The sequence below is a fragment of the Aricia agestis genome, chromosome Z (assembly GCF_905147365.1).
Source record: "Aricia agestis chromosome Z, ilAriAges1.1, whole genome shotgun sequence".
NCBI classification, from domain to species: Eukaryota; Metazoa; Arthropoda; class Insecta; order Lepidoptera; family Lycaenidae; genus Aricia; species Aricia agestis.
The window spans coordinates 9049421-9075870 of record NC_056428.1 but is presented as its reverse complement, the minus strand read 5'-3'; the positions used below and the strand labels follow the sequence as shown (position 1 = coordinate 9075870).

General features: G+C 41.4%; 3 protein-coding genes across 3 annotated transcripts; 2 read left to right on the top strand and 1 right to left on the bottom strand.

The window, feature by feature from the left end:
* On the top strand, positions 1 to 21627 carry LOC121739540. The gene is made up of 6 exons (XM_042132057.1): positions 1 to 529; positions 6901 to 7315; positions 11390 to 12082; positions 14420 to 14884; positions 18167 to 18654; positions 20878 to 21627. The coding sequence occupies exons 1-6, from the start codon at positions 53 to 55 to the stop codon at positions 21625 to 21627; spliced, it is 3288 nt and encodes a 1095-aa protein (XP_041987991.1). The 5' UTR covers positions 1 to 52.
* On the bottom strand, positions 6664 to 7321 carry LOC121739045. The gene has a single exon (XM_042131359.1). The coding sequence runs from the start codon at positions 7303 to 7305 to the stop codon at positions 6733 to 6735; it is 573 nt and encodes a 190-aa protein (XP_041987293.1). The 5' UTR covers positions 7306 to 7321; the 3' UTR covers positions 6664 to 6732.
* Positions 21628 to 24726: 3099 nt separating the features above from the next.
* On the top strand, positions 24727 to 25513 carry LOC121739539 (cuticle protein 16.5-like). Its single transcript, XM_042132056.1, has one exon. The coding sequence runs from the start codon at positions 24727 to 24729 to the stop codon at positions 25501 to 25503; it is 777 nt and encodes a 258-aa protein (XP_041987990.1). The 3' UTR covers positions 25504 to 25513.
* The last annotated feature ends 937 nt before the right edge of the window (positions 25514 to 26450 follow it).

Here is a 26450-nt window from a genome sequence, read left to right as displayed (position 1 = left end):
CGACCACCACAGCCAACAGTCACAACTCGAAGTGATAACAGCACAGACCACAATGTTGAAGCTGGTGGTGTTGTGTATCGCGTTCGCCGTCGCGGCGGCCAAGCCCAGCGTGCTGGGAGGCTGGGGCCTCGGCCTGGCCGGCCTGGGCTGGGGCGGAGTCGCCGCTCCGCTGGTGGCACCCGCCGTCGCTGCCGCGCCCCTAGTGGCTGCTCCCAACTACCGCGGACCGCTCTCCCTCGCGCCCGGCCAGCCCGCCAACATCCTGGCCGCCGACGGCAGGCCCCTGGACACCCTGAGCGTGAATCTGGACCGCGCCGCCCACCTGACCGCCCGCGCTCTAGAAGGTGTTCACGTACTGAAGAAGAGGTCCATCCTAGGAGCCCCTCTGATCGGTGCCCACCTGGCCCCTGTGGTAGCCGCCCCCGTGGTGGGTGCCCGCCTGGTGGCGCCGGCCCCCGTCAGCGTGTCCGCCGCCGGTCACATCCTGCCCCTCGGCCTCGGCTGGGGACACGGAGTAGTTGGACACATCTAAATAATTGGCTCAATTAATCTTTAGGACTTGTAAAAATCTGGTAAATAAGAGAGTTACAAAACAACTGTTTTTGGTTTAATTTTTATTCCCCTCATAATCTGGAGGCACGAGAGTGCCCCCGCCAAGATGAGCCAAGCGAAGCGCGCAAGGGCACTACCTACCTTTTCTCGAAACGTTTCGTCGTATTTTTGAACCCTCGTAACTTTGGTTTGGTTTCTCGAGGCTCAGGAGTGCCCCCGCCAAGATCAGCCAAGCGAAGCGCGCAAGGGCACTATTGGTTTCTGGAGGCACGAGAGTGCCCCCGCCGAGATGAGCCAAGCAAAGCGCGAAAGTGCACTACCTACCTTTTCTCGAAACGTTTCGTCGTATTTTTGAACCCTCGTAACTTTAGTTTGGTTAATGCCAGATAGTTGAAATTTTCAAGATATTATGACATGTGTATAATAATTAAATACAAAATGTTTGAATAATGTTACTGTCATAATTATGATTTTGTAGGTGTCCAAAAACCCACAATTTTGGCACTGACTCACCGATCATCAAAACTGCTAGGGTACTTCCTGAAGTCTGAGAAAGCTGAAATTTGGTATGTAACATACTATTAGTACAGAAACAACAAAAAGTATCAAACTCAACCTGAGCTATCCCATCTCCTTAATTGAGCAAAATTAGGTAAAAAATCTATTTTTTGTATGGGAGCCCCCTTAATTTTTAATTTTATTTTAATATTATTATTAAATATTAAAGTACACAATACACATATAACTAACGACTTTGAGAAAAATTCAAGTACCTACCTGTTGCCATTATTGATAAAGAGCAAAAAATGCAAAACGGAAGACGGACGGACGACCGACGCACAGACAACGAAGTCTTAGTAATAGGGTATTTTTTGAATTTTGTTATTCGTCAGTCTTTGAACATAATATATTACTTTTCTGTGGTACTTAACAACTTCTATTTTAAAATAGCCAGGCCACCATTTGGACTAATGTGTAGAGTTTTTAGATTCTTCTCGTACCGCTGACACATTATATTATTATTAAGTATTTTGGCGCGTTTTAGTGTAAAATTAAGGGCTGAGTATGTAAGGTAAGAAACTTGGCTCTACATGATATCTCACTCCTTTTGGCACCACGAACTATATTATGTTCTCATCTTGGCAACATTTTTACATGAAAATGTTTTTGGTGGGATAGCATTAGGCAAAAATATATTTTGCCTTCCTGGCGCTAGAAGAACACACAGATTTACTTTCATCATTCGCAAAGAAGTGGACACAACGATTACAAATCAGACTGAGTGATATTAGATGTTTTTGTATTATTCGTGTCGATCGGCCCAAAGGCAAAATGTCTTGAATTTCTTAGGTAATCGTTTAAACAACCAGCGCAGAACGTAGGGCCGGAATAACGGACTATGTCGCACTATGTTGTGCGAAGTTCATAAAATCATAATTTACATTATTAATTGTATATCCTACAAATTGTCATTACATACATTGCTAGCTAAAAGCCGAGCTTTGTGAGGGCTCGCGTCGTTTTCCTGCGTGGTTATTAATCTTTAAGGCAGTTTTGTTTTACATTTTAATATCATCATGGGTGCCCCGAGTTGGGGATGTGCCTCAGTTAGCTGAAGCACCCCGGGAGTATGTGGGACTCTTACCCACTAAAACCACCTGCGGTTTTCCTTCAGCCGTATACAGAGAGATGTCCTGGATTTGTCTAACACAGAACTCCCTCCACGACCGGCCGGTCTACCTCACAAGGGACCGGACTTCCACCACAGGTAGGGAACGCTTAGGCAAACTGAAGCGTTCCCCTCGGCGCCGGGGCTAGCTAAGTCGGGCAGGTTCCCATCCTGACCCGGAGCCCCGTGGGACGGAAGTTATTGGAGGTTCGAGTTCATAGCGACGTCTCCCGTCCGACGCCGGTGGAGCGGAATGGAGGATGGGTCATCCTCTCTGTTCCGCTCTACGGCCACAAAGAGACCGCCGCCTGCCAGGCCTCATCGCTCTCGAGCATGCATCGAACCATGCTCGAAAGCGAGAGGTCCTGCCCAAGCACCGCCATGAGATCATGGCGCTGTACGGCCCAATTATCGCACACTTCGAGGGTGTGTTGGGCCGTATCCTCCGCAGCGCCACAATCATGGCAGGCTGGCGTAGGCTCCCTCCTGGTGACCTTACACAAATAGTAACCAAACCTTAACTGACCGATTATAACACATCTATATTATAATAAATAAAGATTACTATGTTAAAAGCACAAATCAATAGGCGTGATAGATTTTCCGTAAAGTGTGTACCACAAAAGTGTTCGGATTGTGGGATGTACTAGGGCTCGCTTCGCTCGCCCTGATGAACCAATGAACAATAAAATCTGCGGTTAGTAATTATCAATAATCATTTTTTATGGCCAAGCGATACGATATGTTGTCATAGGCAGTCAATGATTAAACCATACATTCTGGAGGACAAGTATTTTTTCAAATAATTTGCATTGTATGGTTAGTGTCCAAAAGTAATTTTAAATACAAGTTAATTCAAATATGCGTTTAAAGTTCAACTCAATTAGGATTTTAACTTTCTTTTAAAGAAAACTTACGTACAGCTATTATAATTTAAAATAGATTGATATGCTGATTATTAATTTATGGAGGATTTCTAATACATTCTGTTTGTATGCTTTTTTAAGTACATAATAATATTATATACTTACCGTAAATAACTTGGATTATGTTAGTTGGTACGACGCGCGACGGTACCAACTCATTCTTGATTAATCTATATATTAATACGTGAGCCAAAAACTTTGTATCCCTTTTGACGAAAAATGGGGAAGCGTAGGTGAATTAAATTTTGCACAGTTATAGTTTATATGGTGAAGGAGTGCATCGAGCTAATATTATTTTGAAATTATGCTTTTATCATACATTTTTTTTAACTAATATCTATATATTAATACGTGAGCCAAAAACTTTGTATCCCTTTTGACGAAAAATGGGGAAGCGTAGGTGAATGAAATTTTGCACAGTTATAGTTTATATGGTGAATGAGTGCATCGAGCTAATATTATTTTGAAATTATGCTTTTATCATACATTTTTTTAACAAATAAAACATTACACACACTACAACACACACACTAGGAAAATGACAGATTTTTGAGTTATAAGTCTATACATACGAATTATACTCTTTTATTTATGGTTGAAGTCTGTTGACAACAAGGTGACAAATTGAAAATAGATTATAGTTTTTTTATTGAATCTTAAGAGCCCCGGAGACGATCAAACGGTTTGATTCAAACCTTACGTGTTTGATGCAACCGTTTGATGTCAGTTTGAACGGTTTGTCACACGACACTGCGCAGTTTCATTCAATACGTGCTGTCGAGTACACGTCTTGTGATGCAGAAGATGCTCTAGATTCTAGAACGAGGATCGCCATTTTCTTATCTTATGTTTATAACGTTAATGTCCTCTGTCAGAAGAGAAAAAAAAGATATACGTGGGAGAGTCATGCTTTTGCACGAATGGGCCGGCTTGACCGAAGAAATACCACGTTCTCAAAGAAAACCGGCGTGAAACAGCGCTTGCGCTGTGTTTCGCCGAGTGAATGAGTTTACCGGAGGCCCAATCCCCTCCCCTATATCCTTCCCATCCCTACCCTCCCCTATTACCCTATTCCCTCTTAAAAGGCCTGCAACTCACCTGCAGCTCTTCTGATGCTGCGAGTGTCCATGGGCGACGGAAGTTGCTTTCCATCAGGTGACCCGTTTCCTCGTTTGCCCCCTTATTTCATAAAAAAAAAGACTGGTCCAAAGAATGGTATGGACTAACATAATATCGTTTTACCCACGAACATCTACAGAATTCTTTTTTTCTTCTTCATAATCCAGCACTAAACTAAGCCGGGGCCGGGTTTGATCAAACCTTCAAACGCGTCGGAACACGATCAAACGGCGCGTCAAACACAACGAAAATATGAAATTTCATCAAACAAGCTTCAAACACGTAAATGTATGTCAAACCGTTCAAACTAGCTTTGTAAACGATCAAATCGGTTTGAGTCAAACCAAAATTTACGTGTTTGAGTCAAACCGTTTGATCGTCTTCGGGGCCCTTTAGATACTATTAGACAATGCTTACGCGGCCAGTCAGAGATCAGCTGAGTCCCAGAGACAAGAGTTGAAAATAAATTATAAACAAAAAACTTTTTGAAAAAAAGCTTTTATTTAAATAAGTAGTCTAAAGAGAAGAAAATAAATTTCTTCTTAAAAATTTTAACTATTAAGTTATAATCCTCAATATATTATACAATTTGCATGATAATAAAAGCTTGTCGCGCGATTTGTAAATAAACTAGTACCAATTTATATATAACTATATTATAACTGAGTAAATTGATATTATATTTTTATTTTAATAAATTTATCAAGTACTGATAGATTGTTAAGTCTCGCGACAAGCTTTTATTATCATGCAAATTGTATAATATATTGAGGATTATAACTTAATAGTTAAAATTTTTAAGAAGAAATTTATTTTCTTCTTTTTAGACTACTTATTTAAATAAAACCTTTTTTTCAAAAAGTTTTTTGTTTATAATTTATTTTTTGTTTTTTAGTTATCTCTGGCTAGATTTCTGCATGACTAAAAAGTTAAATTTCATTTAACAAAAGTGACCGGATTCAACCGGGCATTTTATGAAACCCGGCTGTCAGTCACGTCATTTCACGTCACGTCACGTAACGTCACCTAAAGTCACGACACGACACGTCACGTCACGTAACATCACGTGACGTCACGTAAAGTAGCACGACACGTAACGGCACGACACGTCACGTCACGTCACGACAAGACACGACATGACACGCACGACACGACACGACACAACACGACTTGAATATTATTTTTCAATTTACTCTCAATGAGCCCTTTTATTTGATACCCATATTGCAAAAGTGCTTTAAAATACCTATTCCCCTATCTCGGCTAAGCTGCCATATTGGAATTTGGATATAGAATGGCATTGCATTCGTTTCCGAGTTACTCTCAGTAAGTCCTTTCATTTAATACCCATATTTCATTTAATATCCATCTATACGTGGGAGAGCCATGCTTCGGCACGAATGGGCCGGCTCAACCGGATAAATACCACGTTCTCACAGAAAACCGGCGTGAAACAGCGCTTGCGCTGTGTTTTGCCGAGTGAGTGAGTTTACCGGAGGCCCAATCCCCTACCCTATTCCCTTCCCTACTTTCCCCTATTCCCTTCCCATCCCTACCCTCCCCTATTACCCTATTCCCTCTTAAAAGGCCGGCAACGCACCTGCAGCTCTTCTGATGCTGCGAGTGTCCATGGGCGACGGAAGTTGCTTTCCATCAGGTGACCCGTTTGCTCGTTTGCCCCCTTATTTCATTAAAAAAAAATTGCGGAAGTGCATTAAAAATAACTATTCCCCTAACTTGGATGAGCCGCCATGTTGGATGTAGAATGAAATTACATTCGTTTTCGAGTTACTCTCAAAAAGCCCTTTCATTTAATATCCATATTGTAGGACTGCATAGAAAATAATTATTTCGCCATCTTCGGCCATATTGGATTTAGAGTGATGTCACATACCATATCGTGCATGGTCATCCAAACTTAACGCGTATGCAAAATTTCAGCTCAATCGGTTAAATGTATCTACCTAAAAATTTAGTTCCAAAATTCCACCGTAACATACATACTTATATACATACAGAGCAAGTTAAATAAAAGCTTTTAAAAAATGTGATAAAGTCAATATTTTTTACAAAATATAGGTAGTAGTCCTAATGTCGTTGAAGCTAAGGTCGAATTTCGGCCATTGGGCGATCTCTAGTTCTAATAATTATGTGAAAGTGTTTCAGTCAGTCTGTACGTCTTAAGAATTTTTTACGCTCAACCTATAAGGGTAAATTATTGTCCTCAAAACGTTTTCAGTCCCAGTAAAGGACATATTATTATGATAAATAGTTTTTGTTGCAGTTAAAGATTCATGACAAACGAGTTCGGACAACTGAATATTATATCTCATATTATTATATAATATTAGGCTTACAAAATATATTAAAACGTTTAGGATGAATAAAATTTTAGAGATCATCAGTTGGAGCTTTATTTACATCAGGTATTTACATCGACAGCTACAGTATGGTCAGGGTGTCAATTCACTTCTTGAGGAAGGTGGCGATAGATGCTGGGTAGGCGGAGTAGGCCAGCGGGCTGTAGGCTGAGTAGGCGAGGGTGCTGATGGGCGCGATAGGGGCAGAGTAGATGGACGGGATGAAAGTGGAGCGGGTGATGACTGGAGCGATCACTGCCGAGCGCTTCTTCAGGATGTGGAGACCCGTCTTGGCGGCGAAGTGGGCCGCGCGGTCCTCGTTCACCTCCAGGGTGTCCAGGGGCCTGCCGTCGGCGCCGAGGATGTTGGCGGGCTGGCCGGGGGCCAGGGACAGGGGGCCGCGGTAGTTGTAGGGCTGCCACAGCGGAGCGGAGTACGCGAGGGGGAAGGATGCAGCGTAGGCGGCGATCGCTGGGGCGGCGATTGGGCCGAGAGCCTTGGCGGTGAGGTGGGCGGCGCGGTCCAGGTTCACGTCCAAAGTGTCCAAAGGCCTGCCGTCGGAGCCGAGGATGTCGGCGGGCTGGCCGGGAGCCAGGGAAAGCGGGCCGCCGTAGTTGGACTCGAACTGGTCAGCCGAAGCGGCCGCGAGCAGGCAGGACAACACCACCAGTTTCATCATTGTGGAAGAGGTCTGTGTCGTCTGAGTACACTGATGCTCCAGTGAGGATGTTCCGCCTTATATACTCGCAAGGACTACGTTGGCCGTGAACATACAACTTTTGATAAGAAACTAAAGTTCAGGCACATAGCTTTCTCAATTATCTTTTTGTTCCTCATACCGCAGGCGATGTTTTTGAACCAGTTCTTATTTTGCCTATTAGTCTCAAGGTACAACGGAGACAGCGAGTAAGCAAAATTGTTTTGTTTAATGGACCTCTTTCTGTACAAATATTCTGAAGATGTTCTACTAGTATGTATTACCAATAAATAAGATTTTAATGTGCCGAAACATTTTTATTTCCCTAGCGAATGCAAATGCACTAAATTAAATTTTTCACATTAGTTAATTAATTATTATTTAAATTTAACAAACACAATACCTAATATTATAAAGTACTAGGAGACACCACGAAGCAATGTTGCTCTAAAATTCGTTTGTAGCGCGGAAACCGTATATTTTTCTGGCATAAAAGGTCTATCCTATGTCCTTTCTCGGGACTCAAAGTATCTCCATAAAATTTCAGCGAAATCGTTTCAGTGGTTCGGACGTGAAGAGGTAACAGACAGACAAACGGACAGATAGAAAGACACACTTTCACATTTATAATATTACTAGCTTTTGGCTGCGGCTTCGCTCGCGTTAAAAAGTATTATTATATACAATCTTTCATCCCCTATTTTATTCCCTTAGAGATCGAATTTATCAAAATCCTTTCTTAGGGGATGCCTACGTCATAACTTCTACCTGCATGACAAATTTCAGCCCTATCCTTCCAGTGGTTTGGGTTGTGCGTTGATAGATCACTATGTCAGTCAGTCAGTCAGTCAATCAGTCAGTAACCTTTGAGTTATATATGTCGTAGGATGATTTGATAAATCCGTGTTTTCGCGAAATCCCTAGAATTTTCGCGAAAATTCGATTTATCAAATCATCCTACGATGTCGTAGGATGATCAAATCATCCTACGACATATACAATGTGTCCCGACACTGGAGTCCTTGAATGTATGAATGTAAGGCATATTTTATTGACAAATTGGCTCTCAAAAATGTTTTCTCACACTTTTGAAAAAACAATTTTTTGTCTAGCTATGAGAGCTAATCTGACCAATATTTCATACGAAAATCGTTATAACTTCTAAGCTATCTGACTTATCATAGAAGTAAAGGAATTTATTTAAGACGAAAACCTCCCCTATCTTTTTAAAATAAAAAATAACCAGTTTAATGCGCTAGGTTTTTCACAAAAAGACATTATTAATAAAAAAATACACGATTTTTTTTCCTTAAACTTTGGTTTTTCTATGCAGTTTATTTCTACGAAATTTATAACATATTGCCTGTGTAAGCGTAGTCCACAAGTTTAGTTATCAAGTATTGGTCAGATTACTTTAAAAACTAAAATGGCTGCCATTTTACAACCGTGAGAGAGAGAAAAAATTTGAGAGCCAATTTGTCGATTAAAATATGCGGTAGATCATAACAATAAAGGATCGGACACCGGTGTCGGGACACATTGTATATTATAATTTAGAAATTTAGAATTTAGATTTAGAAGTATGGATATTATTATTACGGTCGAACAAATATCATCTTCGGTACTTTCATTGGAATATTCGTATACCTATTCGGCGCACAAAAGGTTTTATTTGCCTTTATAATTTTCCATCAATATGACGCGGTTTTCGCTCAATTTGCTAGTTCGTGCGTACATTATACCCATTTATAACAATTTATACTGCGCAGTTACGACGAGGCTGGAAAACATTTCGACGGCGCGTACTATGACAACAACATTTCTGAATGTTAATTATTGAGATAATGATTACAATATTGTATCGGTGAACTGATTTCATGCTGTAACAGCCGAACTCAGAGACATTCACGTTATTGATACGTGGGAGAGCCATGCTTCGGCACGAATGGGCCGGCTCGACCGGAGAAATACCACGTTTCGCCGAGTGAGTGAGTTTACCGGAGACCCAATCCCCTACCCTATTCCCTTCCCTACCCTATTATCCTATTCCCTCTTAAAAGGCCGGCAACGCACCTGCAGCTCTTCTGATGCTGCGAGTGTCCATGGGCGACGGAAGTTGCTTTCCATCAGGTGACCCGTTTGCTCGTTTGGCCCCTTATTTCATAAAAAAAATAACATAATCTATATTTAATTAAAGTTAAGTAATTTAAAAATCTATATATATAAAAATCAATTGCTGTTCGTTAGTCTCGCTAAAACTCGAGAACGGCTGAACGGATTTATCTTATCTTGGTCTTGAATTATTCGTGGAGGTCTAGGGAAGGTTTAAAAGGTGAGAAAAATTCGAATAATTGCCGGGAAAATCCTCAAAACAGCATTTTTCTATTTCCCATACAAACGTTTTCTAAATAAAATGGAGAGTCAATTTGTAATTTATTACCGCTGCATAAAGTTCAAATTCGCGTGCGCGTTGGAGGACCTAATATCGCGTTCTGAAACTCAACAAAAGTGAAAGTGAATCGCGAACGCGACAAAATTGCATAGTCTCAAAATACATAGTACATAAATAAACACAATTTTAGCTAACTTCAGTTGTTACTCTGTCCGATTATTTTTTTATTTTAGCTAACTTAAGTTGTTACTCTGTCCGATTATTTTTTTAATAAGACTATATAGAAATCGAAAGATAAATCTATATATATATAAATCAATTGCTGTTCGTTAGTCTCGCTAAAACTCGAGAACGGCTGAACGGATTTATCTTATCTTGGCCAATTTTGATGAAATTTTTTGTGTGTGTTCGTGGAGATTCGAGAATGGTTTAGATTTACAGTTTGGTCTACTGGAAAATGTTTTTTCAATTAATTTCTTATTTATAAGGAGTTGTTGATTTTGGAATGTTTTACATTAGATCCGGCGGACGGCGCTATCATCGCATTCAATATTATTCTATTTCAATTTTAGTTTGTCCTGACAGATGGTGCTACGATTAATTTGAAAAAAATTTTGTTATTCAATTCATGTGCTGATTAAAATATTAAATAAATAACACATAGGCTACAATTTTAACCGACTTTCAAAATGGGGGAGGTGTTATGTTCGTTTTCTTATATTCAACGATTACTCCGCCGTTGGTCAACCGATTTTCAAAATTTTTCTTTTGGTATATAGGGTATCATCCCAATTTGGTATTATATTCAGAAAAGTGATGATCTGATGAAGGATCCATAAGTAATCGAGGGAACTCCTCAAAACTTATAGGGAAACATATGGTGACTTCGGTTTCGTGAGAAGTATTCTAAGCATATGCTACCAACAAGTAAGATTTTGCACCGAGATATACCTGGTATACTGTGGTTCGGAAGGTGCTGAGAGAATTCCTGATTCTTTATAGATACAAGTTTGGGAGTTTCGGCGTTGTTTTAAGAACAGAAAGCATATGCTACTATGCAAATTACATTCTTCATCATCATCATCATCATCATCATCACTACCATATCATAGTCTTTTAGATCGAGACTCGAGTTTGTCAAGCGATAATTAAAAAAAATCTATATCTACCTAATATTATAAACCTGAAGAGTATGTTTGCTTGAACGCGTCAATCTCAGAAACTACAGGTCCGATTTAAAAACTTATCTCAGTGTTAGATAGATCATTTATCGAGTAAGACTCATCATTTATCGAGAAGGTTATATTATATTATTACTCTAAGACTAATACGACAGAAGAAACTCAGGAAAATGTGGGAAAAACGGGGGAAATATTTTTTATGGGAAAATGTACCTACGGATTCTGTAAAATTTCTAATTTACGCGGGCGAAGCCGCGCGGGACATCTAGTCAAATTAATAAAAATATGGCTGCTGTTAAAGCAGTGATAAATTCCATTGAATTCCTGAATTCGATTTCAAAGTGATCTGCAAATATCACACAGTATTCATTAATTATGCGGAGGAAGAAAGTAAAAGTTACGTAGCAATGAATTCACCAAAACTTGCCCATGGTCAACACGAATAAAATTGTTTCCGATACGATTATAAAAAGCTGCGTGAATATTTGTTCAGCATCAGTGTTCAATCAGACGACACAGACCTCTTCCACAATAATGAAACTGGTGGTGTTGTCCTGTTTCCTCGCGGCGGCGGCGGCGTCGGCCGTCCCGGTGCTCAACTACGCCCTGCCCCTCTACCAGCCCTACAACTACAGGGGGCCCCTCTCCTTGGCGCCCGGTCAGCCCGCCGACGTGCTAGGAGCCGACGGCAGGCCCCTCGACACCCTGGAAGTGAACCTGGACCGCGCCGCCCACCTCACCGCCAAGGCCTTCGACGGCGGCTACGCCGGATACCACCTGCTCAAGAAGCGCTCCGCCGCCTTCATCGCGCCCATCGCCCCCGTGGCGGCGTACGCGGCCTCCTACCCCCTGGCCTACTCCGCGCCCCTGCTGCAGCCCTACAACTACCGCGGCCCCCTGTCCCTGGCCCCCGGCCAGCCCGCCAACATCCTCGGCGCCGACGGCAGGCCCCTGGACACCCTGGAGGTGAACGCTGACCGCGCGGCTCATTTCGCCGCCAAGACCGGTCTCCACATCCTGAAGAAGCGCTCCGCCGCCTTCGTCGCCCCCGTCAGCAACATCGCCATCGCGAGGACCCCACTGATCACCCCCGCCTACTCCTACGCCTCCTACGCCCCCTACGCCTCCTATGCCTCCTACGCCTCCCCCATCATCGCCTCCCCCTACTCCCGATTTGCCTACACCGGTCTGCCCATTGCTGGAATCTACAAAAAGTGATTTGTTGCTGTTACTACCGACGGAAATGTAAATAAATAACTTCTACCCTTAATATGTTTTTTTTCTTCATAATTATTGAGTTGTTATTATTGAATCATAATCAATCAGTGCAGTTGAAACATCCTAAAGATTTTTAGAACGATAATGTAAAGTTGAGAATTAAAAACAACTCCCGAGTCAAAACTCCAAAATCTAAAAAGTAGTGTTTAATGATAGATGTAAACTAAACTTTTTAGCACTGAGCGGGCTGATGACATTGCTAAGAACACTCTTTATTATTCAATTTTGAAACAAAAAAGAAGAAACTACATCAAAATCAGTTCACCCGTTATGATGCCACGACACCACGACAAACCCTCTGTTTTCGTTGGGGCTTATAAAAGTTATACCTACAATAAGTAAAATTCCATAGCGCATGATTAACATCATCCTATTCTTTATATTTCATATTGCGGTTAACCATACTTCCATACTAATATTTTACAAATGTGAAAGTGTGTCTGTCTGTCTCTCTGTTTCCTAACCAAACCGCTGAACCGATTTTGCTGAAATTTGGTATGGAGATACCATGAGTTCCGGAAAGGACATAGGATATTTTTATCCCCAAAAAAATTACGGTTTCCGCGCTATAAACGAATTTAGGCGCAACAGAGTTGCGGGCGTCATCTAGTTTTAAAATAACTTCCATATTATGTGCCCTTACTATAGGGTTTAATAAATCAAAGTTTTTATTTTTCATGAATAAGCTACTTATAGCTTATTCCTACATTTTTCCATTGCATTTTTCAGTCTAGACTAGCTATTATGTAATTTTACATTAACTTTAACAGCTCAGTAGAGTAAACTAAGATTGTGTAGGTCATCACTTCCTTAAACTCCTTAAGAAGGACAATGCACAATAAAATAAATAAATAAAAATATAATACTTAGTAGAGACCATGACTACATCCCCTTAAGTATTATTATCACAAAACAAAATGATAATAATATTTTTTGTATTGGCAAATTCAAGACATTGGAGTATTTCGCATAGAAACATCTAAGTAGTTGGGGAGGGGAAGAGGGGATTTCGGGAGTAGCTCGAGCGTGTAAGATTAAGCTTGTATAGGCTTCCGACATATGTCTAGTTATCATGGTATAGAAATCAGATTTCTCACATGGTGGGTTAAAATTTTTTTTTCGAATATTGAAATTTCATCGGATCTTTCAGATTAAGATAGCTTCCATATAAAGCACTGACGATTCAAAGGTTAGGTAAGCCTGTAGGGACGTTTTAAAATATAAAAAAACAAAGCTTCATATTATTTTCCTAACTAAGCTTCGCAGATATTTTATTTTGCACTAAACTAAATGATTTAGTCCTTGTTGTCTAAAATATATTTATAATAAAACTAAATAAGCATTTTTCTGAATATATTTTCTTTTTCAAAACTTTAAAATGGCTGCAGTTTCTGAACCCACCACTAAAATAAAAAAGGCTCTTATTTTTTCAATCAGTTTTAGCTAATGTAAAAAACCGACTAGGTCTCCATGACGCTCGAGTGACTACAAAATTAGCACCTTCCCCTCCCCTACTGTAGAAGTCAAAATAAGTAACTCAATCATCACTGCTACATCTGATAATTATCAAACATCCATACTTATAAATTATATAATATTATAAATGTGAAAGTGTGTCTGTCTCTCTGTCTGTCTATTTGTTTGTTACCTCTTCTCGCCTTCACGCCACGCCGGTGAACCGATTTTGCTGAAAATATGTATGGCGATACTATGAGATCTGAGAAAGGTCCATACGTAGGATGCTCTTTGTCCAGGATTTTTTTTTATGTCTACTAATAATTTAACACTTTTAGCAAATTGTAATAGCAAAAATAGTATTACAGCTGTAAAGCTCTTATACTTAATGTAGTAATTATTGTACTGCAAATATAAAAATGTGTTCTTGTCTGACACGTTAAAAAAGTGTTTTATAACCACGGACAATAACATTTTTATAACAAAGTTTCATAACACAGTTTTATAGCACTGTGTGAACAGTGAACACTAGTATTGGGCCATGTAATAGCTTGCCTGGAAAATATGACAATAATATTGTAGGGATAGTAATTAAGTTATTGCATTTTAGTACATACAGACTATTCTATAAAAGGAATGAAGCCAATCCCTCATCTACTCGTACTTTGGAAAATTATATTATGTGAAAACGTTACGCAACTTTGAAATAACAAATTCATATTTTTAGGTATGTAGAAGTTATTTATTTACAATTCTGTCGGTAGTAACAGCAACAAATCACTTTTTGTAGATTCCAGCAATGGGCAGACCGGTGTAGGCAAATCGGGAGTAGGGGGAGGCGATGATGGGGGAGGCGTAGGAGGCATAGGAGGCGTAGGGGGCGTAGGAGGCGTAGGAGTAGGCGGGGGTGATCAGTGGGGTCCTCGCGATGGCGATGTTGCTGACGGGGGCGACGAAGGCGGCGGAGCGCTTCTTCAGGATGTGGAGACCGGTCTTGGCGGCGAAGTGAGCCGCGCGGTCAGCGTTCACCTCCAGGGTGTCCAGGGGCCTGCCGTCGGCGCCGAGGATGTTGGCGGGCTGGCCGGGGGCCAGGGACAGGGGGCCGCGGTAGTTGTAGGGCTGCAGCAGGGGCGCGGAGTAGGCCAGGGGGTAGGAGGCCGCGTACGCCGCCACGGGGGCGATGGGCGCGATGAAGGCGGCGGAGCGCTTCTTGAGCAGGTGGTACCCGGCGTAGCCGCCGTCGAAGGCCTTGGCGGTGAGGTGGGCGGCACGGTCCAGGTTCACTTCCAGGGTGTCGAGGGGCCTGCCGTCGGCTCCTAGCACGTCGGCGGGCTGACCGGGCGCCAAGGAGAGGGGCCCCCTGTAGTTGTAGGGCTGGTAGAGGGGCAGGGCGTAGTTGAGCACCGGGACGGCCGACGCCGCCGCCGCCGCGAGGAAACAGGACAACACCACCAGTTTCATCATTGTGGAAGAGGTCTGTGTCGTCTGATTGAACACTGATGCTGAACAAATATTCGCGCAGCTTTTTATAGCCGAAACTGTCATGTTGAATATCGTTGACCATGGGGGAGCAACTTTTGATACATTACAGTACATAATGAGACATAATATTGTACGTTACTTTACATTCTTCGCACGTGTTGACTGCAACGCATGGAGATAAAGCGGATGTATTCTACACATTCATAAAATAGAAAGAAAAGAACGTATTCCCTCTTAAAAGGCCGGCAACGCACCTGCAGCTCTTCTGATGTTGCGAGTGTCCATGGGCGACGGTAGTTGCTTACCATCAGGTGACCCGTTTGCTCGTTTGCCCCCTTATTCAATAAAAAAAAAAGAACTTTTTAGAATTTAGAGATTGGTGCTTTTATAATATTATATAGGAATCATTAGAAAGATTTTCAACTTTAAAGCACATTTTGATTTAGGAAAATATATTGACGATCTTGATAGATACATTTACTGTACTGTATTTACTAAAGTATTCAGCAGATAACTATCCCAAGGATGATGTGAGTACATTATCAAAACGCATACATTTCTTAACTTAGGCGTCGTTAAGAGCGCATATCACCCTAATTTGACTACATACTTTAACCTAGATCTCAAAATCTGTAAGGTCTAGAAAACTGATTTTTTGACACAAGTTACTTCAGTTCATGAAGATTAAATGCTCAAGACGAAAACACGATTACTCAAAAAATGCTCGATAGTTTCCTTTTTACAAAAAACCTTGTTTTAGACACATTTTTGCTTGGATCTTCAAAGTTTGCTGTCTTTTCTTTAATATTTTTTAATATCTAAAAAGGTATTAATAAAACCTAAATTTGCTCAAAACACTTTTTTCATAATCATTATAGTTCGTCTTTTATTCAAGTAAAACTAACTCGGTGATGATTCCGCGCCGTCCTTTTTCACCTGGCATATGAAAGACGGGCGTGAGTGTGAAGAGAGAAGGACGATGTTTGATTTTTAGAGTCAGGTGAGCTCTTAAGAGTAGAACTTAAGTTACACCCAAACGGAACGAAACCGAGCAAGTCGTTTATGCGTGGGAGAGCCATGCTTCGGCATGAATGGGCCGGCTCGACCGGGGAAATACCACGTTCTCACAGAAAACCGGCGAGAAACAGCGCTTGCGCTGTGTTTCGCCGAGTGAGTGAGTTTACCGGAGGCCCAATCCCCTAACCTATTCCCTTCCCTACCCTCCCCTATTCCCTTCCCTTCCCATCCCTAACCTCCCCTTTTACCCTATCCCCTCTTAAAAGGCCGGCAACGCGCCTGCAGCCATTCTGATGCTGCGAGTGTCCATGGGCGACGGAAGTTGCTTTCCATCAGGTGACTCATTTGCTCGTTTGCCCCCTTACTTCATAAAAAAGTCATAATGAGTATAAAATTGATATGTTATCAGATTATCAGAACAAATAATTTGACGACCCTTGAAAAATCATGTGAAATTATCTCTATCTTTATACAAGTCATACTTTACAAGCTGTTTTGTAAATAAACTTACATTTTTTTTAAATTCTTAACAACTGTTGCTATTTTATATTGCAACAACTTTGCATCTCTACATTTGTATGAATACAATATTTAAATTATTAAAAAAAACTATCCTAAATTATATTATTACAAACTAATACTAGGTAATACTACACTACACTACACTATACTACACTACACTATTACTTATAACTAATATAGAAACTAATAACTAACACTATAATAATTTAACCGATTTTGCTGAAAATATGTATGGCGATACTATAAGATCTGAGAAAGGTCCATAGGATGCTCTTTGTCCAGGAATTTTTTTTTATGTCTACTAATAATTTAACACTTTAAGCAAATTGTAATAGCAAAAATAGTATTACAGCTGTAAAGCTCTTATGCTTAATGTAGTAATTATTGTACTGCAAATATAAAAATGTGTTCTTGTCTGACACGTTAGAAAAGTGTTTTATAACCACGGACAATAACATTTTTATAACACAGTTTTATAACACAGCTTTATAACACTGTATGAACAGTGAAGTGAAGTATTGGGCCATGTAATAGCTTGCCTGGAAAATATGACAAAAATATTGTAGGGATAGTAAATAAGTTATTGCATTTTAGTATATACACAATATTCTATAAAAGGAATGAAGCCAATCCCTCATCTACTCGTACTTTGGAAAATTATATTATGTGAAAACAATAAATAATGAATAAAAAATGTTTTATTTCTGAGTAAATTTGAATCAAATTTTTTCAGAATGTCTACCTGATGCCTACCACCGGTTCGGGAACTACCCAGGCGAGAAGAACCGGCGTAAGAAACTCGCACGGGCTCCACTTTTTACCAAAAAAGTGAGAGAAAAATTATTCTTTTACAATTTTGTTGTGTTTGTTTTAAAATAAAGTTTACAATTTTGTAACTTAATATTATATACAATGTCAACATACATAATTGTAAGTCATAATATAATAATGTAGAAGTAGCCTTGCAAGAAGCCATCCTACTCCCAAGATGTGCCATCTTCTATGAAATCATTGACCTTATAATAAGCTTTGGCACACAAACGCTCTTTGACTACTTTTTTAAATTTATTAATGGAAAGATTTTGAACGTTTTCTGGGATTTTATTGTAAAGGCGTATACATTGACCTTTAAAAGATTTACTGACTTTACTAAGTCTGATCACTGGCATGTCCAGCTTGTGCTTATTTCTAGTATTTCTACAGTGAATGTCACTTTTAACTTTAAATTGATTTATATTTTTTCTAACATATATTACATTATCCAAAATGTATTGAGAAGCAACAGTTAGAATACCAATTTCTTTAAATTCATCTCTCAGAGATTCTAAAGCAGACATTTTATAAATAGAACCTATGGCTCGCTTCTGCAGCACAAATATTGTATTATTATTATATAAATATATAAATATTGTAAACGTCATGCAACTTTGAAATAACAAATTCATATTTTTAGGTTTGTAGAAGTTATTTATTTACATTTCCGTCGGTAGTAACAGCAACAAATCACTTTTTGTAGATTCCAGCAATGGGCAGACCGGTGTAGGCAAATCGGGAGTAGGGGGAGGCGATGATGGGGGAGGCGTAGGAGGCGTAGGAGGCGTAGGGGGCGTAGGAGGCGTAGGAGTAGGCGGGGGTGATCAGTGGGGTCCTCGCGATGGCGATGTTGCTGACGGGGGCGACGAAGGCGGCGGAGCGCTTCTTCAGGATGTGGAGACCGGTCTTGGCGGCGAAGTGAGCCGCGCGGTCAGCGTTCACCTCCAGGGTGTCCAGGGGCCTGCCGTCGGCGCCGAGAATGTTGGCGGGCTGGCCGGGGGCCAGGGACAGGGGGCCGCGGTAGTTGTAGGGCTGCAGCAGGGGCGCGGAGTAGGCCAGGGGGTAGGAGGCCGCGTACGCCGCCACGGGGGCGATGGGCGCGATGAAGGCGGCGGAGCGCTTCTTGAGCAGGTGGTACCCGGTGTAGCCGCCGTCGAAGGCCTTGGCGGTGAGGTGGGCGGCACGGTCCAGGTTCACTTCCAGGGTGTCGAGGGGCCTGCCGTCGGCTCCTAGCACGTCGGCGGGCTGACCGGGCGCCAAGGAGAGGGGCCCTCTGTAGTTGTAGGGCTGGTAGAGGGGCAGGGCGTAGTTGAGCACCGGGACGGCCGACGCCGCCGCCGCCGCGAGGAAACAGGACAACACCACCAGTTTCATCATTGTGGAAGAGGTCTGTGTCGTCTGATTGAACACTGATGCTTTACAAATATTCGCGCAGCTTTTTATAGCCGAAACTGTCATGTTGAATATCGTTGACCATGGGGGAGCAACTTTTGATACATTACAGTACATAATGAGACATAATATTGTACGTTACTTTTACATTCTTCGCAAGTGCTGACTGCAACGCATGGAGATAAAGCGGATGTATTCTACACATTCATAAAATAGAAAGAAAAGAACGTATTCCCTCTTAAAAGGCCGGCAACGCGCCTGCAGCTCTTCTGATGCTGCGAGTGTCCATGGGCGATGGAAGTTGCTTTCCATCAGGTGACTCGTTTGCTCGTTTGCCCCCTTATTTCATAAAAAAGTCTTAATGAGTATAAGATTGATATGTTATCAGATTATCAGAACAAATAATTTGACGACCCTTGATGTTGCAATTTACTCATAAAACGCGTCTTTGCATCGCCCTTCGTTTATTTTCATTATAAAATGACCGTAAACGTACTTTCCAAGTAAAAAAAAAAAGTGGCTAATACTAATTTTCGTCGCTATAAAAAAATCATGTGCAATTATCTCTATCTTTATACAAGTCATACTTTACAAGCTGTTTTGTTAATAAACATACATTTTTTTTTAAATTCTTAACAACTGTTGCTATTTTATATTGCAACAACTTTGCATCTCTACATTTGTATGAATACAATATTTAAATTATTAAAAAAAAAAACTATCCTAAATTATATTATTACAAACTAATACTAGGTAATACTACACTACACTATACTACACTACACTATTACTTAGAACTAATACAGAAACTAATAACTAACACTATAATTTAACAATATTTGAACTCATCCAGGCACGCCTTAACGCAAGACATACTCTACATAGTTATAATATTACTGCTTTTACTTTTACTGTAATTACTTCATATAATACAAATTGTACAATTACTAAGTAACACATTACTATACATATTTTATTAAGACAAGGACTGACTGAATATGCCTGCCAATCGACCATCCATTCACCTATTATAGTTATTTACAGTTTTAATTATGTTTCTAGCGTAATTTAAGAAATCGTTTCTCGTTTTTCCTGAGTTTATAAGCTGTCTTAGATTTGTTTCTTTTACTGCCAGTCCACACAGTATCTCTAGGTCCAGCCTTTCTTTGGCATAAATTCATTCAAAACATGTATGATGGTTTCTTCTGCGTCAGGATCACATCTGCAGCTGGGACTGTTTCTGATTTTGAATCTATGTAGGTAGTGGGCGAGGCCTCCGTGTCCGGTCATAATTTGGCTGAATGTATTGTCTAATTTTATATTTCTTAAGGTTTTATAAGCCTCGTGTATATCAGTAAAGAAAATTTTGGTTATGGTATATATATAATCATTCCAATTTGGTACCATATTCATAAAAGTGGTGACCTGATGAAGAGATCCATAAGTAATCGAGGGAACTCGTCAAAATTTATATGGAAATATGTGGTGACTTCGGTTTCGTGAGCAGTATTCTAAGCATATGCTACCAATATATACAAGTTTGGGAGTTTCGACGTTGTTTTAAGAGAGGAAAGCATATGCTAGGTACTATGCCAATTACCTTCATCTTAATCATCATCACTACCATTAACCGTTATAGAACCATGTGTCGTCCCGTTTTGACCTTATTATTGGTAATTTTCATAGTCTTTTATGATATATCACTTAAACCGCGGGTAACACCGCGGGGCGCAGCTAGTTTAGAAGTAATATCAGTCGGTCCTGTGTATTTTTTTTAAATCAGGACTGACAAAAATAAAATGATATGCCATAAGACTACCTAAAGTTTAATTTTTTCTGTAAAAATTTTGGAAGCTTCAGATATTTTTGAATCACTGCGGCACGGTAGGAGTCATCACGGTAGCCGTGGTAACTATTATAAGTAATATAATATTTGAAAGTAAAATATCTGTCCTCCGATGCAGATCAAGATTATCCTAATGGATTGATTTTATTTTTAACTCTCACATACGTAAATGTCAGTTCCTTATGACCTTTTTAAACGACTCTTTGGAGCAAGGAGCTCCCTTCTATAAATACGATACGATTCACTTTTACAACATCAGTGAAACAACACAGACCAACATGTTCAATCTGGTGGTGTTGTGCACCCTCGTCGCCGCGGCGGCAGCCGGCGGGATCGTCCCCCTGACGTACAGCGCGGCCCTCTTCCCAGCCACCACCACCATCAGCAGGCAGGCCAGCAGCGTCATCCACCCCACCCCGCTGATCTCCACCCCCCTCGTGTACTCGTCCCCCCTGTACGCCCACCTCATCAAGAAGCGCTCGGCGGTGTTCGCGCCCAGCTTCATCGCGCCGTCGACGTACATCGCGCGTGCCCCGCTCGTGACCGGCTACGCCGCGCCGCTGGCCACCACCTACTCCGTGGCCGCGCCGCTGACCACCGCCATCGCGTCCCCGTTCTACGGCGCGCACTTGATCAAGAAGAGGTCGGCTCCGCTGCTTCTGCGTTCGAGCTACGTGCGTCCCGCTGTGTACACCACTCCCCTATTCAGGGCTCCCATACGCGTCGCAACCCCATTCTACTCCGCTGCTATAGGCTACTCCGGCCACTTCATCAAGAAGCGCTCCCTGGCTGTGGCGTCCTACATCGCCCCCGCTGCGGTATCGCACCAGTCTCGTGTGGACTTCCGCTCGACACCAGCCGTCGTGTCCACTTCCTACTCGGCCCCGCTGGTCTACAGCAGCTCCCTGATCTCCCACTTCTTCTGAGGCAACATTTTTTGTAAATAATTGGCACTAAATACATGTAATGGCACTTGTGTAATATTTGTATGTAAATAAATAGTGAAAATAATTTTGAGCTTGCTTATATTTTGGGTGAATCAAAAAGAAACATTATGAGACTATCAGTGGTTAGGCAAAGTGTCTAAAATCCAACCGAATGTACTTTATTAGTATTGGCACCGACCTGGATTAGACACGTGTTGCTGCTTACGCATTAGCTCGGCTCCGATTGCACAAATGCTAAGATCCATGTTAACATGACGTGAAAACACATTACAAAAGGGATGAAAAATTACAAGGAGCGTATTTTCTTCTAATACGCATTAACGCGAGGCCATTTTGCTTTGTTGCGTTACGGTGCGCTGGGTTTTAGAAATAAAATACAGTCCCAGTCCACTTTTTAAACCCCGATTCAAATGAGGACAAAACTCCTCATTTTGGTCGGAGGCTAAAAATGAACTGACGTGTGTGTCTGTCTGTCCACCTGTCTATGTGTGTGTGTGTATCTGTCTGTGGCATCGGTATTCATCAGAACTAGCTGTCCCGGCAAGTGTTGTTTTGCCATAAAATGATTTTCCCTGTTTTCCTGCTTTTCTCTTGAAGTTTTTGTTATATTTTTTTATGTTTTATGGACTTCACGGAGCCCGAGACCTTTCCAACGAATGCAAAACCGTGGTACTCGCTTCGTGCGTTCTGGAGTTATAGCGTCAGGAAGGAAAACCCGACTTATTTATATATATATATATATATATATATATATATATATATTAGATAAGTGTCTAAACCATAAAGTTAATATACCTAGCAGAATAGAGCAACAATCTCTAGCTGTCAAATGAAACCAAAATTGGTTTTCATCTGTGTGAAAAATATGTGTACGTATACACTTACACAAGCATGATTGAACATGAATTCTATGAGATTAAATTGTCAACGTGTGGCACGCGTGCCGACTGGACGTCAAAAAAAGAGTGCTGCTGTCATGTGTCACACGTCTCTTTTTACCACGCAGTGTTACTGATAGTGACACCTCTCTTGCTCAGGCCGTTGTTTCTCTATTCCGCTAGGTATATTAACTTTATGGTCTAAACACACCTGCCGAAGTTCCACGGCGGAAGTTCGGCATGATTACGCCAGCAATTTCAGACGCATACAATAAACCGACGTAATTTCGGCATGGTGTATCATCGGTAATTTAAAATACATAGCAGGCGGAATCATACCGAACTTCTGCCGCGGAACTTCGGCATGGTGTGTTTAGACACTAAACACGACACAAGGCGGTAACAATGCAGCCACAAATTAAATATTAATAGTAACGTAAGTACGTAAGTTCATCAGCCCCCACGTTATATCTGTTCTGATATTCCGCCAAAACTTTGCGACCGACGACGCGACATAAAGGCGCTTTTTCTGTGATGGCTGTTGTCACCCGCACGTATTTGCTCCGCATGTGGATTCGACGTGCTACTGGCCACGCATGTATTGCCCGCATGACAGAAAACTTTAATAAAATGGTAAGTAGCGACCAGCAATGGCATGATAGGAAAAGCGCCGTAATTATGGGTAACGCATAATTATTGCGTATCATAAAATATATATTTATTATCAACTAAGTTAATTCATAGGCAGACGGGGGGACCTACGTAATTTGTTCAATTTATGTCAAACCCAGCCGACAGATTATTACTTAGTGTGCTCCGAGGCTTTAAATGAACGTGGACGGGGCGCTGCTGGTAAAGGAGAACTGTCAAAAATGACGTTTTTATATGATAGAAGCGTTAGTTCCTTTTCTCGCCACGTTCATTTAAAGTCTTGTCGAGCTGTAATGTTGAATTGACATAATCCGACTGAATGACGTAGGTCCGTCAACTGCCTATGAATCATTTTTTTTACGTATGCAATCGAAGCATCGCTGCTACGACAACGCGCCGCGACGCAACCGTGATATGTGGCCTCGCTCTTGCTCGTGTCACTGATTAGCGACACCTGTATAAATTGTAATAAAAACAGGAGAAATTATTTTCCAGGATTTGTTTTTGCTGATAAGTATGTCGAAGAGATCTATACTAATATTATAAATGCGAAAGTATCTCTGTCTGTCTGTCTGTCTGTCTCGCTTTCACGCCAAAACTACCGAACCGATTGTAATGAAATTTTGTATACAGATAGTCTAAAGCCTGAAAAAGGACATAGACTACTTTTTTACTGGAAAAAAGGGTTGTAGGGGGGTGAAAATGCGTAAATTTGTTCAAATTAAATGGCGCCGAGCGTCTCCTACATCGCGGTGATGCTTGCCCAGACTTATTTCTATAAGAGGTGGTATCATCTTACATTTGAGGTTTGACTTTTTTTCGATTGTTATTACTTTTTAACGTTATTAAATAACTCAGTACTTTATCTATGCAGTGACGTAACCTTAAAAGTTAAACTTATCAATGATATAAATAGTTTATGGGTAAAGTTGTGTAATTATGGGCCTAAGTAAGCTTTAAAATTTGGCTTAAAATATAAAGTTTAATTTTAAAAAATGAAATATTATGTACACACTGCACAGCTGTTTTGATTTAGGGGTACCAGGGTTTTAATTACTGTAAGTAATTACAATATACAATGCCTAAATACTAGATCTATTCTATGAATAGAAAGCCTGTTGTAGACACGGATACAGGCTTTAGGATATATAATAAGTCAATTTGGACAGTTGTAGACAAGGAGTAGGTCTCATTGTTAATCATACATTACTGCGACATTATGTAAATATCAAGACTATTGCATTATTGATTGTTAACAACAACAGGATCACTGTATTTTATACTTTAGGTAGGTGTAATAAAGTTGTCTTCGACATGTCACAGGATGGCCCCGCTGAGCTTAATTTTGCACTCGATTTTTACCAGTTAATCTTAACGGATTGTTTTGGACCTACTTTCTGTTGCCCTTCGTACGCTTAAAGATCACCTCCTCGACGGCCTTCCTACACTTAATAACAAAGGACTATACTCACGTCCGAGATCAGTCGTATAAATACTGTGCTGCCGATTCTGGGGGCATCAGTTTTTTACCGAAACAACACAGACCAACATGTTCAATCTGGTGGTGTTGTGCACCCTCGTCGCCGCGGCGGCAGCCGGCGGGATCGTCCCCCTGACGTACAGCGCGGCCCTCTTCCCAGCCACCACCACCATCAGCAGGCAGGCCAGCAGCGTCATCCACCCCACCCCGCTGATCTCAACCCCCCTCGTGTACTCGTCCCCCCTGTACGCCCACCTCATCAAGAAGCGCTCGGCGGTGTTCGCGCCCAGCTTCATCGCGCCGTCGACTTACATCACGCGCGCCCCGCTCGTGACCGGCTACGCCGCGCCACTGGCCACCACCTACTCCGTGGCCGCGCCGCTGACCACCGCCATCGCGTCCCCGTTCTACGGCGCGCACTTCATTAAGAAGAGGTCCGTGGCCGCCGTGTACGCCGCGCCCGCCGCCGTGTCCCACCAGTCTAGAGTGGACATCAAGTCGACCCCGGCCGTGGCCTACACCTCGTACTCGGCTCCCCTCACGTACGCGGCAGCCCCCGTCTTCTCCACCTCTATCGTGTCGGCCGCCCCCGTCGTGTCGGCCGCGCGCTTCGTGTCAGCCGCCCCCATCGCCTACAGCCACCTGATCAAGAAGAGGTCCCTGGCGGTCACCGCGTACGTGGCTCCCTCCGCCGTGTCCCACCAGTCCCGCGTTGACTTCAAGTCGACCCCGGCCATCGAGACCACGTACACGTCCTACGCTGCTCCCCTGACTTACGCCGCCCCCGCCGTCTCCTACGCCGCTCCCATCTCCTACAGCAGCCCATTAATCTCACACCTCTATTGAAGAACTTTATAATATGCGACGATGGGTTTTAAATTGTAAAAATAACACTTAATAGCAATTTCTTATCGATTCGGCTGTTGTAGATAATAAAAAAATAATTAAAATTTATACATCTCTTTTCATAATTCTTACAACACACCCTACCTGAACCGAGTAATGGGTATTGATATGTTTTGGACAAATCTTCAAACTTTATATATTGTATGATAAGCTCAGCTTTAGAATTGTCTGAAGATTTTATCGTGTTTGATGTAATATTCTTCAATTTGTCGATAAAATATGCCATAGATCATGACATCAAAGGATCGGACACCAGTGTCGGGACACGTTGTATAGACGCCCACAACTCCCTTGCGCCAAATTTCGTTTATCGATTTCAGAATAAAATAATCCTATGTTATTTACCGGGACTAAAAGTAGCTTCATCTCATACCATATTTCAGCAAAATCGGTTCAGCGGTTTGGGTGAAACAATTATGTCTATTCACAGACTGACATAAAGAAAGACAGACACTAGACAGACACAATTTCACATTTATAACATTAGTAATAGTAGTAGTAAGTATCGATATTGCGATGGCGCCATGCGAAAGCCTCGAGCTAAGATGAGTGTGACGTAGCGTCCATAAATATTCTTCATTCTCTCTGGTTTTCTAACTTTAAACAAGTATTGTTACAAGCTCCTATCTTTAAATAAAATTATATGCTTAAAACTGAAGAAATAGTTACTTACTTAGTGTAAAATTGTGGTTATAACTGAAGCCTAAGTGTTAAGTGTAGGAATTATACTTTACCGACTGTAAAAGTCATACATTTCACTAAAAAGGTACGTGATCACAACGTTATTTTACAAAAATTTTTAATTCCTTTACAAAGAATCAAACCAATTAAATTAAAATTGCAATAACGGAGAACGCAATCGCACAAGAAATTGGTTGAACAGCTGA

What these genes read in the sequence shown, in the direction of transcription:
- LOC121739540 (XM_042132057.1), top strand. Translation starts at nt 53, where the DNA reads ATGTTGAAGCTGGTGGTGTTGTGTATCGCGTTCGCCGTCGCGGCGGCC. An exon ending in GTTTCATCATTGTGGAAGAG is followed by an intron (nt 7,316 to 11,389) that starts GTCTGTGTCGTC and finishes ATATTTGTTCAG; the next exon opens with CATCAGTGTTCAATCAGACG. An exon ending in CGCCGTCGAAGGCCTTGGCG is followed by an intron (nt 14,885 to 18,166) that starts GTGAGGTGGGCG and finishes CACTTTTTGTAG; the next exon opens with ATTCCAGCAATGGGCAGACC.
- LOC121739045 (XM_042131359.1), bottom strand. Translation starts at nt 7,305, where the DNA reads ATGATGAAACTGGTGGTGTTGTCCTGCCTGCTCGCGGCCGCTTCGGCT.
- LOC121739539 (XM_042132056.1), top strand. Translation starts at nt 24,727, where the DNA reads ATGTTCAATCTGGTGGTGTTGTGCACCCTCGTCGCCGCGGCGGCAGCC.